Here is a 17,489-nt window from a genome sequence, read left to right on the forward strand (position 1 = left end):
TAGGGAAAGCCTTCAAAATCAATGAAGCGTAACGTATACATTCCTGCTGAGAGCGAGGAGAGCGAGACGACGATACACGTGCTCTATCTACCCATGCCTGGCATCGTCACGTGATAAGCAGATACAGTATACAATACCAAACTGGTCGGGTCGAGTATACCCCGTCTATAATTACAACATGAACGATGTACAGTATTTGATTGAAGGTTGACTCGACCTACCGGAATGGTATAGATAATATAGCTCGAATGAGAGAGTTGGAATATTTGTAAACATAAGTATTGCTAATTTTAAGAAGTGTAGCCTAGTAAAAGGCCTGGTAGTATCAATTCGCATAGGGTCTACTACACTAGCTAGCTCAATTTTTAACTGGGCCGGATCGGCTAGGTCTCCTTCCTACTACTGGTCTACTTGCTTGATGCAGTAGTATCCGCTTTTTTGGAGAGTAAACTAGGCCTATTTTAGGCCTACTTAGACGATCGGGACATCATACGTGCGGACGGCGAACGGCGATACAGTATTTACAGCCGATTTTGTAGAATGTTTTAGGTTTAGATTGTTTAGGAGTTTGGCTGATAGGATGGGTTTGGAATCCACTGAGTTTTGTTTTTTATGGGCCAATCGTTTAGTAGTGGGCCAATCGTTTAGTAGTAGGCTAGCTAGGCCCATGATGGGCCCCAATGTTTTAGCGTTTTAATCTCTAGTCAGAATGGCTCTCACCCATGAAAAAAAATGATTTAGGCTAGGCCTAGCCTAGTACGTGAAGCCGATAGTACGATCTGTACTATTCGAGGTATAAAAATAGTATATAATTTATGACTCCGTAATCTATACTAAATTTTGTATTTATTAAATGTCAAATAAATATATGCTACTACTGTTGTTATTACACTTTAGGCCTAGAGCTTAGAAAACCTACAAATAATGTATTTCACAATGATCGGGTGGTCGTCGTTTGACAGGGGAGATTGAAAAACACAACGTACATGACGTCGCGAGTTATGAATCCACTGATGACGTGATTTTGTGAATATCTCATGAATATTAATGAGCTTCCCTAAGCTGCTGAAAAACAAACTTTCCATGAATTTACCCTAAAATGTATATGAAATTTTATTTTTTTATTTCTCGTTATTATTTCTTCATTCTGACATGTCTATATTTTTATAATATTTTTTATTTAATAAATAAACGATATTTAAAAGCAATTTTAAACCCAGAATCCCCCTTTAATTGTACTTTTTATACATTTTGAATCTAAAAAAACTGTCAACATACTGATTAGGCTAGCCGAGGTTTATTTCGAAAGGAATAAACTTCCCCTTCCCTTCATAATCTTCCCCTTCCCTTCATAACATATACTGTAGGGGTGTGTCACAACTCTGATAGGGGTTGGTCTAGCCCCAACAAGCACTACCTCTGGGTTAAATGGTATTCCCAAATTAATGACACAACATATTGAAATATTATTAGACAAAAGTACAAAAATACAGTACACTACAGTTACAGATCAATAACTTAACATTATTTAAAAATATATTTTTAATTTTTAATTGTATTCTTTGCAGAGTGCAGAGGAGATTGAGCGTTTGACTGTTGATGAGAGTTTAAATGACATTCAACGTGCTGTGTTTTTATTAAGGTGAGTAGAATGAATGTTATGCCAAACTACTGTAGCATTACATTTTTATCAAAAATTATATATAATTTCTTTTTTATCATGTTTGAATTGTTTTTATACATTTAAAAATATATTTGTAAGCTTTCAATTAGTGAGAATTTCTCATCTTAAATTTAAAGCAAGTTGTACCAATCTTTAGTGTTAATACTGTATATAAAATTAAATATAAACTACATATTACCAAGGCAATAACAAGAGGATGCTGAGCTCCCAGACATTAAAGGGTTTATCTGTGGCTGCAACACAGCCAGTTTCACGCCCCTTAATAGACACTTCACGCTGCGGATATTATGTACATCAGTACTGTTGGTATTTGTGGCAGCCAGACATAAGATCAAAGGACTGTTACGAGTTCCTATTTTGGCAAGGCAAGCTCAGTGTCCTGACTGTTAGAATGCCTTGATATTATTGTATAGGTTACCGGTATGTACCATTTCCTACCATTTTGATAACTTACTGTATCCACCATTATCCACTTTCTTAGAGATTATTTGAAACCTCAAGATTCATGTATTTTATTGAAAAATTGAAATGGTTTTTTTTATGAACAAATTGTTGATGTCTATGAACTGTCAAATAAATAACTGATATTCTTAAACTATAGTCTATACTATCATCAAACTTGATGTGACAAAAAAATGTGATCCATAATGAACATGATGATGTCATATGACTTCCATATTTGGGCATATCACACTTTTTTTTCAAACTAGTTTGATGGTGTAGGCATAGCTTTAAAATGCTTTAACACATCCTATGGTAAAGTGCACAATTGATTTGATGGGATAGTCTGCCCATTGTTCCGATTGTCCAATAATCAATTCTTTATCCTATTTTGAAAGAAGTCCATTCAGATGATCATTGTATACAAGACCTCTTTCTCAAGGACTAGATACTGTTGGTTTAAAATAGAGATATTTATTTAAATATTGGCTAGGTCCCAAAACTGTTTATTTAGTTTGACTGCATTGTTTGGGATTAAAGAAAGTGAAATAACTTCATACTATATTTTTATGTAGGGTATACTTACTGTACTATAGTACAGTACTGTAGTACTGTACTATAGTACTACTAGTATTAGCCCTGTTTAAATACTAGCCCTGTTTAATACTAGCCCACTGTACAATGTACAGTACTGCAAACTGGGCAAGTTGGCAATCCAATTTTGGTGGTCTTGTGAAAATTGTGCATCGTTTCCAACATGAACAGGAAAGCCATAAACCCTTACATCTGTTCCAATTAGTATGTACCTGTATTGTGAGGAATAGGTCGGGCTAGCAAAGCATATTGGTTTGGGCTAGTACGATTGACTAAACTACACTCAGTTGGCTATTAAAAACTGTAGGTTACTGTCCAAGACTCTCATCACATAACTCTGCTAGCTCCACAAAATGTAATTTTAAAACTAATATAGTCATCATTATGATAATGTCCTGTTATTAATTTTTAAAAAACATAAAATTCTTTGGAAATTAAGATATTGACATTAAAACCAGGATGTGATATGGCATATTAAATATTAAACTACAGTACTGAAGTAACTGTACATGTATATGCATATTTTTTAAGACTCTTTAGAATTCTGTTGACTTTATAAACGATTAAGGCATGGTGTATACAAACAAGTTTTAAGAAAAGAAACCATCACCACTACACCAATATAATTGATAATATTCATCCATGTTTGTGATATCAATAATCAACTATTGTTTGTTGTTTGTTGAAGACTATCTTTCAACAATTATCGTTGATAAATCTTCTTTCCCTGTGGAATTGTTTGTTTTATTTTGAATAAACGACGACAACGTTAACACTTGAAAACATTGTGAGATACATAACGGTAGATCTGGGATTCCAACCCAATTAACTTATTTAATATTGGTACAATTCTGTGTACTGTATACAGTATGAAAATTTCCTTTGAATACTCTACAATAGTTATATTTTAAAGATGTATTGTCCCCCTGATAAAATAATTATTTATTTATTAATTTTTTTTTTAATATTCCATTTTAATGTCACATAATAGTTCTCCACTTCGAACAAAAATTGAATCGACAAAAAAATGTTTTTACCTGAAAAAGCTATAATTTAATAAAGCAAAAAATAGTCAAATTGTCTGTCAGACAATTTTGGTTTAAATTTTACCGTTTATTTTGTCATTTTATATAACATTATAATAAGAAAACATTATTTTGTTTCTTTTTTTTTCGGTGAGTGATTAACTTTATGAAAACTTCAAAATAACCTATTCAACAAAGTTTAATTAATCTTATTTTTTCATGTTTCTCTATGTTTTTGAGGAACAATACATTTAATAAAAATTAGGAGGTGTGATATTTAAGCTACGATGTAAAGTTTAACTATACTATTGTCTACATAATATTATTGATTAGACATTTAACGAATGAGTATTATTATTATGACCTAGGTTAAAAATGTTAAATATGTAAAGTGATATAATATTTCATCACTCTATTATGACTGTTTCTTATAAATAACCAATTTAGTTAAGTTTAATTTATGAGCAACAGCCAGTTACTGTAGTTAATACTGTTGGCTTTAATTGTCACACATCTGTATTAACTTCAATCATATCAAATAATAATTACTGTAATGTACATTCTGTTGTTGTTATTTATTGGTTTTTTTTTTCAAATTTAAAAAAGTGAGAGTAATTTGAAAAGTTCCTGTTGCATATCTACACCGTACTGTACCAAAAACTAAAAAATAAATTAAATAAAACTGTATTAAAATTGTGTAAGTTTAACTGGAATGTGAGGAAGTCCCCCCCTCCCTTAGATAGAGACACCGTGTATGATTCCTCCATGTGGCAGATATAGCACAGCGCCTACAGAAATTTATAATATCCTTCCATAACACAATGTTTTAGTTTTCGCTCAAATGTATTGAATGAATTTTTATAACCTAATGTTTATATACTTTTTAATGTAATAATTTATAATGTTTGTATTTGATTGTGTAGTAAAGATAAGTCCATATTTATTTTTTTGTTGTTGCACATCTCTTGAGAATTGTGCCTCTGTTATAAAAGAGAAAAATAAAGTTATTATTATTAATATTATTATTACAGTTCTATAATAATTAACAAATACAGTAGGAGTAGAAACAATATATAATAATAATAATATACTGTAGTAAACAATTTGAATTCTATGTTTACATGATTCCCTTAAGCGTGGTTCCCACTAGCGACGCAACGCAAGGACGTAACGCAACGCAAGTGAATTGACCAATCACAAGCGATGGCTTATTCGCTTGTGATTGCTAAACTGTCTATGTATAACTTCGCTTGTCATTGGTTAAAACGCTTGCGTTGCGTTTACATCCTTGCGTTACGTTCTAATGTGAACCAAGCTTTAATTAATGTAGTACTTGCTATTTGGTTATTCTTTACTGTATTGATACTTTTCACACTTAAGCTTGGTTCCCACTAGAACGTAACGCAAGGACGTAAATGCAACACAAGCGTTTTAACCAATGACAAGCGAAGTTATAGACAGTTAGTAATCACAAGCGAATAAGCCATCGCTTGTGATTGGTCAATTCACTTGCGTTGCGTTACGTCCTTGTTTTGCGTCGCTAGTGGGAACCAAGCTTAAGGATGTGCATACTGTACATTACTGTACAAGAAGACAAACCATCAAAATTAAAATGTTTTCTAAAGCTCTGTCTACACTATAAAATGTGACAAAAAATGTTATGTGCTCATATACTGTATGGACATGATAATATAATTTCACTACCATATTTGACCTTATTTGGGCACATCACACTTTTTTGTCAAACTAGGTTGATAGTGTAGACAGAACTTACTTGATTAGTAGTATGTATTAGTGAATCTGGTAAGAATATTAAGCTTTAGACATTACCATTTTACTATTTATCATAAGTACAATACAACCTAGCCAGGTGAATGTCTTATCACCTGCGAGCATTATGTAACAGATTCTTTATTTTCTCAGAGCCTAATCCCTGTATTTTATCAAATGTCATCATACCCAATGAAATATTTTCCCTGTGTGATGACTAACAACAATCTTGTCTGATCAAGACGTATGCTTTGTTTTCTTTAGCTCCGGTCAAGAGGTCCAACGGATCAGCGTCATTAAGAATCTAGCCTCGCTTATCACAGACAATCATGACGACGCAATGCGAAGGGTCGTGCCCAAAGTTAGGGTAAGATAAAATGTCAATATCTATCACTTTTTAAGACAAACTGGACAAATTCATTCATTTCCTTTATTTCGGATAGTACATCATACATCCACAAAGGCAACCTCAAATAAAATATAAAAATACTATATTGTACTAATTTTTTTAACTAGACTAATAAAATAATTTATGACAAGATAAAAAAACCTAAAAAATTAAGATGAATAAACCATTTTGCAGTTTTGATAAAGTTATTCATTTCTGTAAATAATTATTTCACCTATAAAAAGACAAAATAAACGGTTAATTTTAACCAAAAACCATTGTCTGGCAGACAATTGAAGTATTTTTTGCTTTAAATTCATTCTTTTCAGATAAATAATTTTTGTTTCGATCCAGTTTTTTGTCAAAGTTAATAATTATTATGACATTTAAATGACATATTCAACAAAAAATGTGAAAAAAAAACCATTTTTTTAGGGAAAAAATATAGTATATCTCAGATTTTGCATTCCACATACAGATTTTTGATAAAAGAACATTTTAAAATGATTGTTATTTTTAGGAGGTGCTACATCTGGCCAGCATTGAACTTCAGCAGGCTGCAGCCGAAACATTTGTTCATATCGCAGAGAAGCAGATTGTGTTGCACGCTACATATTCACAAACGTTCCTGCAAACGATTCTAACAAATATTGACAACAGAGATCCAGGTAGGTTGTTTGTTTTATAACATTTGTTCTCAAATTCAGGAAATTTTTTATTTTTATGTCAATGGTTACCAGATGTCTCTATGTAGCCACCCACCTGAACCAGTACCAGAATGGTCTTGAGGAGAGACTTGAACCTAAGCCAATTCTATAGACTATAGGTAGATGGCGACCCTGTCGTAACCGCTCGGCCACTCAACTTGAATATATTATCAGGCATTCTCAGATATACAGTACTATGTACTGAAGAAGGCAGCGGCAAGGTGGAGGGGAGGGAGGGGCTGTTTGTAGAGATTTACTGTATAAGAGATGGATATTGAAAAAAAGCGCAGAAAACATTAGGTTAATATAGGAATCCAATTGATACAAATATGCTGCAATATATACCATTAGTCCATTAATTCTACACACTAGTACCACCATAATATAATTACTGTACTGTTTTGTATGTATTATTAAATTAATACCAAGTAATTACAGTAATGTTGGTGCTGTCCAATATTGCTTTTAGTGCAAGATTAACTGCTTATGCTTTGATGTGGAAGCAACTCCCAATGGTGGGGACAAGCACTAGACATGGCTTACCTTTTCAGCATAATGAATCAAAATTAATTATGTATTGACTTTAATTATAAAAAATTGCATAAATTTACTCTATTACAATTACTATACTGTACTATAATGCACTGTTTTTCTAACATTGTGCTCTAACGACTTTGCAATTGTACAGTTAATTCTCCCAATACCAGACTCTCTGAAAACCAGAAACTCTCCCAAGACTTTTCTAGAGGTTTAAAATGTCCCATTCATTTTTAAAAACACATTCTAAATACCAGACTTTCCGGAAAACCAGACTATTCAGCCAGCCCAAAGGTGTCTATATTGTGAGAGTTGACTGTGTAATGAATTGGATTTATAGTTACAATTAACACTATATTATTTAAAATAAAAAATACGTGATTACATTTGCTACTGTACATATTAAACCAATATTGGTTAATTCAAACAGTCCTAACAACATATCGCATATAACAGTGAGTCCATTAAAAACATGTAATTTTCTATTGTAAAATACTACAGTGCTATAGTATTAGCTCTGTCTACACTATCAAACTACATAGTTTGACAAAAAAAATGCTAGTGATATGCCCAAATATGGTAGTGATATACCCATCATGTCTATATATGGGCACATCACATTTTTTTGTCACAACATAAAGTTTGATAGTGTAGACAAAGACTATAGTATTTGATAATTACTATTTTATTTTTTATATTTTTTTAGATATTTCTGAAGCATGGTTAGGTGTTCTATTACAAGTTATTTCACATTTACCGAAAGATCTTATTCGAAAAGAGGCAAGTGAATACTGTATTTATTATAATATTATTTTATATTAAACATAAATTAATACTGAAAATATATTCATATTTATTTATTTCCCAGAAAACACACAAAATATACAAGTACAAACATCAGATAACCTTTAAAATATCAACAAAACCACACAAAATTCTGGTTGTGAACAGAGTCTCTAAATAAGCACGAAATGTAAATGTCATAAATTGGTTCAATAAATTTTTAATCAATTTGAATTTCAGATTAAAAAAACATGAAACCATGCATTGAAATCATGTATTTAAACATGATATTGTAAATGAATACAGTATATAAATTATATTATAACCTCCAATCAACTGTACAACCGTAGGAGGTGTACGATGTCATCATCAACAACGTTCGATTATAAAATACTTCGTTTTTTTACACTATAGCTGAAACTTTATCATTTTTAAACTAAAGCTACAATACCATACAATACAAAACAATATCAAACTTTATGTGACAAAAAAATGTAATGTGCTTATATATGGACATGATGATGTCATATCACTACCATATTTGGGCATATCACTACAATATTTGGGCACATCACACTTTTTTTCAAACTAGTTTGATAGTGTAGACAGAGCTACTGTAAGTGAAATTCTTGAAGATTGTCATTGAATCATTGAATATTGATAATACAGTTACTGCTGTATCTGATTAAAAAATTGCAAGTACTAGGGTCATAAATTCTAATTAATGTTGTCCAAGTACTGTGTACATGTTTGAATTGCATTTCATAATTATTTTAATAAGGTGTTATTAACATGAACAAATTTGAAAGGTTCAAATTACTGATGTCATAAATTAAGTTAAAACTACAGAAGGAGATTGCATGCTGTGATTTGTTCCAATCCCGTCAAATTGATTTTACAAACCCATCAAATCAGGTTAAATTAAAAACACAAGTGCCAGAATGTGTACAGTAACCATGGCAATGATATTATGAACACTTTCGGTTCAGTAGAGTTGTCTGAATGTAATAACAGTCACTGATTACAGATCATGTGTAATAAAGTGATATAATCAAGTATGTACAATCGGCAGGTGTTTGTAGTAACGCGACCGTAGTAATGATTCTCGTGTAGCTAACGACGCTGGTGTACTAACGAGCCTTGTGTGTAGTAACACCCATTGTGGTTGAGATAGTCATATTAGCTTATATTCTTAACAATGGTTTCATAGCATTGTGTTGTATCTTCCATATTCAAAGCCTATCCAGGAAATAGGTATTCTCGATTGAGTGAGCGAAATCATATATTTTTGGTATTGGTGATACAGTACAGCAATACATGCATCATAAATAATATTTGTACCTTATTTGCATAACAATGTACTATCATATCATCATGATTACATACTATACGTAAGAATATTAATGTGTACAACAAATCACAAACAGATAATAATATAATATAAAGAAATAATTTTTTTTACAAAATTACTGATTCTAGTATAATTTAGAAATTAGACTTATATGACTCCTTTCCCCCCCCCCCCCCCCCCACACACACACATAATCAATTTATTGAATTTATGTATGTATTTTATTATATTGTGGAAATAAATCAAAATTTAAATTTTTCTTTTTTACACTACAGTTATAATTTCATAGAATCTCTATTATAATAATTAAGAAGTGAAAGTTTAACTTTTAATATCGGTTGATCTGTACTACAGTAACCCAATATGCTCACAATGTGATAAATAAATGCATTCAATTTTCATGTCATTAAAAAACAATTATATTTAAATAGTTAGGATACAATTATTGTATTTATGATTTTTGTAACTATTTTAACTAAACTATTTTGTTTTTCTAATTGTTTCTGGTAGATTTTAACAGTAGCTATTTCTAAAGGTAGGCTGACGCAACTAATGCAATCACGTCTTGCGAGCTGTCTCATCCTGGGCAAAATAGCAACACGATTTGACTCTTTTATGTAAGCATTCACTTTATGTTACTTGAGTGCTTTCTTATTTTCACCAAAAGAGGCTTATTTTAAGACGATCATTCTGCTTCACTGCTGTCGGGAAAATAAGTGGGATTGATTTTTGTTATCAATGTTTTTGCATTTTTTAAATTTTGTTTATGTCTTTAGGCACATAATCACTGTCCTATCCTATCAGATAGGTGGTAATCCAATTAAAACTGTGTACATTGGACCTATGGTTTATAGTCCTTATCCGAGAAGACTTGTTCCACCACCAGAACCTTCGAACAGGCCTCAAACCCATGCCCATATTGTTGGCTCTGTAGGTGTGGTAAACGTCACCCCTGCCTTAACTGCTCGGCCATTTGACTCGCATTATGAATTAAAAGATGTTTACTACTGTAGATAATTTCAATACAAAATTTGATGATAAAAAACGATTGACATTTCGAAACCATCATTGACCCATTCTCAAGTATTTAAATCAAAATGTAAAATTATAATATAGAAATTTTAAACCCGAAGCTATCTTTTAATTATCGCTTCAAATATTATATTTTTTATTTATTTTTTAGGATCAGAAAAGATCTTTTACCTCTCGTAACCTCATTATGCCAAGACATCGAGTATGAAGTAAGGGCGTGCATGTGTCGGCAATTGGATGCCGTGGCAAGAGGATTAGGGTAAGTTTAAACCAATCAGGGGGGTTTATAGAGGACTATGGAAGCATTTTATGACGATATTTTGCTAAAGGCTTGGCTTGTACTTTAGAAGGTTAAAAGTTAAGTGCATCTGCTCTAGGGATTGTGTGATCTATCATAATTTGTCAAAAGAATGTGATTCATTTAAAACATCACAATTTATAGGATTTTTTCTGACGTAAATGTAAATGACGGTCAATAAATTCTCTCAGATTAAGTGGGGTTTTTTTTGGCAATGATTGGTCGAAAGTTCAAACTAGGTTTTTTTTTGTGGGGTTAGAAGGAATCATTCCAAAGGAAAAGTAGAGTATAACCTCTATATGTCATAGGAAAGGGGAAGTTCCCTGAATAGAAGGTGGCCTCGCATTTAAAGTGTCCTCTAAATAGGAGTGGTCTAAAAGAAGGGGTTCTACAGTACTGTACAGAAGCTGAAATTTATATAAAATATTGTATTGTCCTTGCAGACTGGAACCAACAAAAAGTGCAATTCTACCGGAGCTAGTTGAACTTAGCAATGATGAGGAGAGCTGTGTACGGTTAGCAGCACTGGAAACTATAGTCAACCTACTAAGTCTGCTGGACGATGGTAAGTTTCTGAATCACAATTTAATTACTGCAGTAAAATTTAATTACAGTAAGTAAGTAAGTTTAATTGCAGTAAGATGTAATTAATGTAGTAATTTTGAATTACTGCAGTAATCATTAATTACTGCATTAAAATGTAATTACTGTGGTTGGTTGGTACGTATCCGTCATGTCTGACAGTTTGTGACTCTCATGATAGCGTTCCACTGTTTACGATCAGCAGCTAGTTAAATACTGTAGTAAAAGCTAATTACTGCAGTAAAATATAATTACTGCAGTAAAATGTAATTACTGTAGTAAAAGCTAATTACTGCAGTAAAATATAATTACTTCAGTAAAATGTAATTACTGCAGTAATCTTCAATTACATTATTACTATTTTGCTTTTTTTAAATAATTGCATCCATCAATTTTTAAAAACTATATACACATTACGCAAGAAAGTAAACAGTGGCAGTGTATACAAAAACAGATACAAACAGAAGTTATAACAAATACATTAAAATATTGCGAACCTCTGACTTTGACTTACAGTACCGGACAGAATTATTGCAGATTTTGAACGCATTCAACGCATTGTTAAAGTGTTGACAACGCGTTGAAACTGCGTTGTCCGTTGGCGTTGAAAGTGTTGAGTTCGTTGAACTGTTTATTCAACCAACACAATGTGTTGCGTTGAGTTTGCGTTGAAATAACGAACAATCGGATTCGTATGGTATTTACAGATTGCCAGTGTGTATTAGTAGTAGTAGTAATAGTATAAAATACAGTATTACAAATATTTAAGAAAACAAACATAATGTGTATTTTTCCGCGGAAACCTAGCTTAATATATTACACTAGGCTAGGCCTACTACTAACGAGTAGGCCCCGTGTGTATATGAGCCGCGTCTGCCATCGCAGTTAAAAGTAGTGGTCATGTCCTTAATTACTGTGTGCCTATATTAACTGGAGTATTAAATACCAAAGTTAAGGCGGCGGTGAATCTTGGAGGCTAGGTCACATCGTAATTAATTATTTCCAAACTAAAAACTTCGCAGTACTGTACTACATTTTTCTCGATTTATAAAAACAACGTAGCCTACACCCGCCGCCATGGAAGGCAACAATACACCACCAACATAACGATCCAGCATGGTTGTCGTCTTTTTCACGCATGCTTTTCGTGACGTGAGGGACGAACTGATCGAAAGGTGAAGAGTTCATTCATTATGAAATAACGCGTAATTAAAAGGGAAAAAATCGTTTAGTTTTATTATTATCCATAAATATATCATTTATATCATGTATTATATTATAAATTAATTATTGTGATGCCTAACGTAACCCATGCAGAGAAAAGCGTTAAATATAATAACCAAGAAATAGGAATGACCAATTTGATGACAATAGGCAATGTTAGGCGTTTTCTTTAAAATCAAAACCTGTGCCATACCATATTATTCACGCCAAGGTGTAACCCACAAATATTTGAATAACCAAACAATTCAGAATAAAGAACCACTTTATTCTGATGCAAGACAATATATTATTACAGGCGAGGTTTAGGCGTTTTCTCTTTAACATACTATTGTTTTGTTTCTTAATATAATTATATTGGCCTCCTCCTGAAATGGTATGGGAGTTGCGAGAATATGCGAGCGAACAGCCAACATTTTAATCAGTTTACAGTGTGATGCTTTTCAAAACGCGCAACGTTTTCAACGCGTTGAACGCTATGGGATTCAATTGTTTAACGTCGTCAATGAACGGTCAACGGGTTCAACACATTCAACACGCTCTATTGTTAACGTATTCAAAACGCTTTTTGTACTTAAAAATGTAATGTTGTTCGATTTATAAAGATTTAAATTGGTTCATGGGTGTCGGACACGTCAAATTTTTTAGTTCTTTCAAATTACATTACAACAAACAATGGGACAATTATAAAATAAAAACCAAAATAGAGAAACAATATTTTAACTTTATCTCTTGAATCTCGAACAGCTAAAAAATGTAGGCCTAAATAAAATTAATTACTTCGTCGTCATTAACGATCGTTAAATACGTCATAACACACGTGGTGTTTTTCTTGAGGAAACCAGGGTGGCGGCCTCGTGTGTTGATGTCAGTAATTTCCACGTTGTTTGATTTTACGACGTGAGATCGTGTTTTCCCCCGGAAGGCCTACAGTACAGTGTTAACTGTTAGACTTGGCATCGACCTTATTATTCGATGTTTTCCTTCACTAAACACTGGGAAATATCACTGTGTGTTTTATTTGGTAACTGTCCGTTCAATACTTAAAAATATATCTAAGCTTCATATATATTTTATTTATATTAAAATATCTGGTAGTGACTGCCGATAGGTATTTTGCCTGTTGTTGTTACTGATCGTTCAGGCGTGCAATCGGCCAGTCTAGTGCTGCAGCAGCTAGCGTTGAAATAACTAATTGTTTACTTGACATGCTGATAATGACTTTCGTTGAATAAACAACTAAACGTTGAAAGCCGTTCAACGCAACGCAAACACAACGCAACGACAACGTGTTGAATGCGTTGGGATTTTTGCAATAATTCTGTCCTGTACTGAGTACCGGACAGAATTATTGCAGATTTTGAACGCATTCAACGCATTGTTAAAGTGTTGACAACGCGTTGAAACTGCGTTGTCCGTTGGCGTTGAAAGTGTTGAGTTCGTTGAACTGTTTATTCAACCAACACAATGTGTTGCGTTGAGTTTGCGTTGAAATAACGAACAATCGGATTCGTATGGTATTTACAGATTGCCAGTGTGTATTAGTAGTAGTAGTAATAGTATAAAATACAGTATTACAAATATTTAAGAAAACAAACATAATGTGTATTTTTCCGCGGAAACCTAGCTTAATATATTACACTAGGCTAGGCCTACTACTAACGAGTAGGCCCCGTGTGTATATGAGCCGCGTCTGCCATCGCAGTTAAAAGTAGTGGTCATGTCCTTAATTACTGTGTGCCTATATTAACTGGAGTATTAAATACCAAAGTTAAGGCGGCGGTGAATCTTGGAGGCTAGGTCACATCGTAATTAATTATTTCCAAACTAAAAACTTCGCAGTACTGTACTACATTTTTCTCGATTTATAAAAACAACGTAGCCTACACCCGCCGCCATGGAAGGCAACAATACACCACCAACATAACGATCCAGCATGGTTGTCGTCTTTTTCACGCATGCTTTTCGTGACGTGAGGGACGAACTGATCGAAAGGTGAAGAGTTCATTCATTATGAAATAACGCGTAATTAAAAGGGAAAAAATCGTTTAGTTTTATTATTATCCATAAATATATCATTTATATCATGTATTATATTATAAATTAATTATTGTGATGCCTAACGTAACCCATGCAGAGAAAAGCGTTAAATATAATAACCAAGAAATAGGAATGACCAATTTGATGACAATAGGCAATGTTAGGCGTTTTCTTTAAAATCAAAACCTGTGCCATACCATATTATTCACGCCAAGGTGTAACCCACAAATATTTGAATAACCAAACAATTCAGAATAAAGAACCACTTTATTCTGATGCAAGACAATATATTATTACAGGCGAGGTTTAGGCGTTTTCTCTTTAACATACTATTGTTTTGTTTCTTAATATAATTATATTGGCCTCCTCCTGAAATGGTATGGGAGTTGCGAGAATATGCGAGCGAACAGCCAACATTTTAATCAGTTTACAGTGTGATGCTTTTCAAAACGCGCAACGTTTTCAACGCGTTGAACGCTATGGGATTCAATTGTTTAACGTCGTCAATGAACGGTCAACGGGTTCAACACATTCAACACGCTCTATTGTTAACGTATTCAAAACGCTTTTTGTACTTAAAAATGTAATGTTGTTCGATTTATAAAGATTTAAATTGGTTCATGGGTGTCGGACACGTCAAATTTTTTAGTTCTTTCAAATTACATTACAACAAACAATGGGACAATTATAAAATAAAAACCAAAATAGAGAAACAATATTTTAACTTTATCTCTTGAATCTCGAACAGCTAAAAAATGTAGGCCTAAATAAAATTAATTACTTCGTCGTCATTAACGATCGTTAAATACGTCATAACACACGTGGTGTTTTTCTTGAGGAAACCAGGGTGGCGGCCTCGTGTGTTGATGTCAGTAATTTCCACGTTGTTTGATTTTACGACGTGAGATCGTGTTTTCCCCCGGAAGGCCTACAGTACAGTGTTAACTGTTAGACTTGGCATCGACCTTATTATTCGATGTTTTCCTTCACTAAACACTGGGAAATATCACTGTGTGTTTTATTTGGTAACTGTCCGTTCAATACTTAAAAATATATCTAAGCTTCATATATATTTTATTTATATTAAAATATCTGGTAGTGACTGCCGATAGGTATTTTGCCTGTTGTTGTTACTGATCGTTCAGGCGTGCAATCGGCCAGTCTAGTGCTGCAGCAGCTAGCGTTGAAATAACTAATTGTTTACTTGACATGCTGATAATGACTTTCGTTGAATAAACAACTAAACGTTGAAAGCCGTTCAACGCAACGCAAACACAACGCAACGACAACGTGTTGAATGCGTTGGGATTTTTGCAATAATTCTGTCCTGTACTGTATATCCAGATTATAGTGGGTAATAACAATAACCCCATTTTATTTGATCTTGTAATCATTGTGCAATTTAAAGAATATTATGTATAGTTTAACAGCATTGTGTGTACAGTTTACCATTATCGGTGTAAATGCCTTCAATACAATTTTTTTAGTGACATTTTCCGCCTGAAAAAATTGTTTTCTAATAAAAATAATAGTAATCCTTCTTATAGTGTTTATTGGATAATTCTTCCAAGCGCTTCACATTATTACCCCAGTATTTTTTTTTATCAAACACGTATGGAAACATACTCCCATAATGCAGCTAGTAATCAGCACAAAGTTGTGTCTTGATCAAATCAGGTACCCATTTATACACCTGGGTGGAGTACATCCCCAATGTTTATTAGGTTTTCCTTTATGCCATTTTGTACTGTTCTAGTACTTCATTATAATATGATAAAGCCCCATTTCCTACGTTTTTTTAGATTTAATTTAAGGTCACAAATTTAATACATTAATTGTAAAAATACATACTATACAGTATGTCCTATTGCGATAACTTTTTTCATCTTTAAATGGTTTAAAATGTGAAAAATAAGTTGATTCTAATAATTGAAGCGTTCCACTCTAAATATTGGTAATATAATTTGGGAGCACATACAATAAGTTATTTACTTGTGTATTGTGCAAATTTCATCAAAATTTGTATGCACAATTGATATTAAATTAAGCAATGTGCTATAACAGAAATGCAATCCACACTACCAAAAACTGACAATTTCTTGTTTTCTAGAATTTTTTTTATTACGAAATAATTACTCGTATAAGAAGAATTTAGCCTTTAAGAAAAAGTCTGGTTTTTGCTGAATTTCTTGTTACAAAAATAGGAGAGTTTGGCTGTAATTTCTAATATCATTATACTACATTATAATCTGTATGTTTTTCAGTGTAGTTAATACTGTGTATAGCGTACTGTAACAGTACTGTATGTATATTTGTGTGTGTGTGTGTGAAAATAGCATATCTGAATACATTGGAATGTCTCTCTTGAGTTTATGTTGTAGGCATGATTTGGGATTTACGAAAGGTGACATAGTTAATGATGTGTGGCGTAAATCATGCTTGTGTTAAAGCAGCAAAAACTAATAAAACATAAAGGTCAGATTGCTGGGTGTTTAAATTATTATTCCATTTGATCTTTGCCAATTCGTTAGTATACTTGCAGTACATAAAAATATGTTTTAATTTTTATTCAGGTGTAATTTTTGTATTATCGTACAGTATATGAAGTACCGTATATTTCGGTGTATAAGTTGCACCTGTGTATAAGACGCACCCCCTAACTGAGAGTAAAATATCGGTATTTTTTATATCGTCTATGTATAAGACGCACTTTATATTTCATCATTTTAACAATGTTTTTTTTTAAATTGTAATCAATATTATTGTTTTAATATATTGTTATATCTACAACGGAGTCCTTTATTTAGGGTTTTTCTTACCTAGGCTCGGCCGCGCCCAGCCTCAACAAGTTCTTCTAACTTGTTATTCATGAGTTTCGCACCTGCAACATCGAGTGCATGACCGTGTGTGTAACACGCACGTGTGTGGGCTAGCCTCGCTCGATCATTTCGAGAGGGCGTACGTTTTCACGGACAATCGTATTCGATTAGTATCTATGTATCCGAAAAGTGTATACGCTAGGTCCATGCTATAATC

General features: G+C 32.9%; 1 protein-coding gene across 1 annotated transcript in view; it reads left to right on the forward strand.

Annotated features, from left to right (window-relative positions):
• The window catches only part of LOC140061154 (serine/threonine-protein phosphatase 4 regulatory subunit 4-like), a 51,689-nt gene that overhangs the window by 920 nt on the left and 33,280 nt on the right, over positions 1–17,489 (forward strand). The window contains exons 2-8 of the mRNA XM_072107626.1: positions 1,569–1,642; positions 5,779–5,881; positions 6,423–6,570; positions 7,853–7,926; positions 9,791–9,897; positions 10,464–10,571; positions 11,054–11,175. Of these exons, the coding sequence (XP_071963727.1) occupies positions 1,569–1,642; positions 5,779–5,881; positions 6,423–6,570; positions 7,853–7,926; positions 9,791–9,897; positions 10,464–10,571; positions 11,054–11,175 (736 nt within the window). The remainder of the gene's footprint in view (positions 1–1,568; positions 1,643–5,778; positions 5,882–6,422; positions 6,571–7,852; positions 7,927–9,790; positions 9,898–10,463; positions 10,572–11,053; positions 11,176–17,489) is intronic.

Source organism: Antedon mediterranea, chromosome 10, assembly GCF_964355755.1.
Source record: "Antedon mediterranea chromosome 10, ecAntMedi1.1, whole genome shotgun sequence".
Classification (NCBI taxonomy): Eukaryota; Metazoa; Echinodermata; class Crinoidea; order Comatulida; family Antedonidae; genus Antedon; species Antedon mediterranea.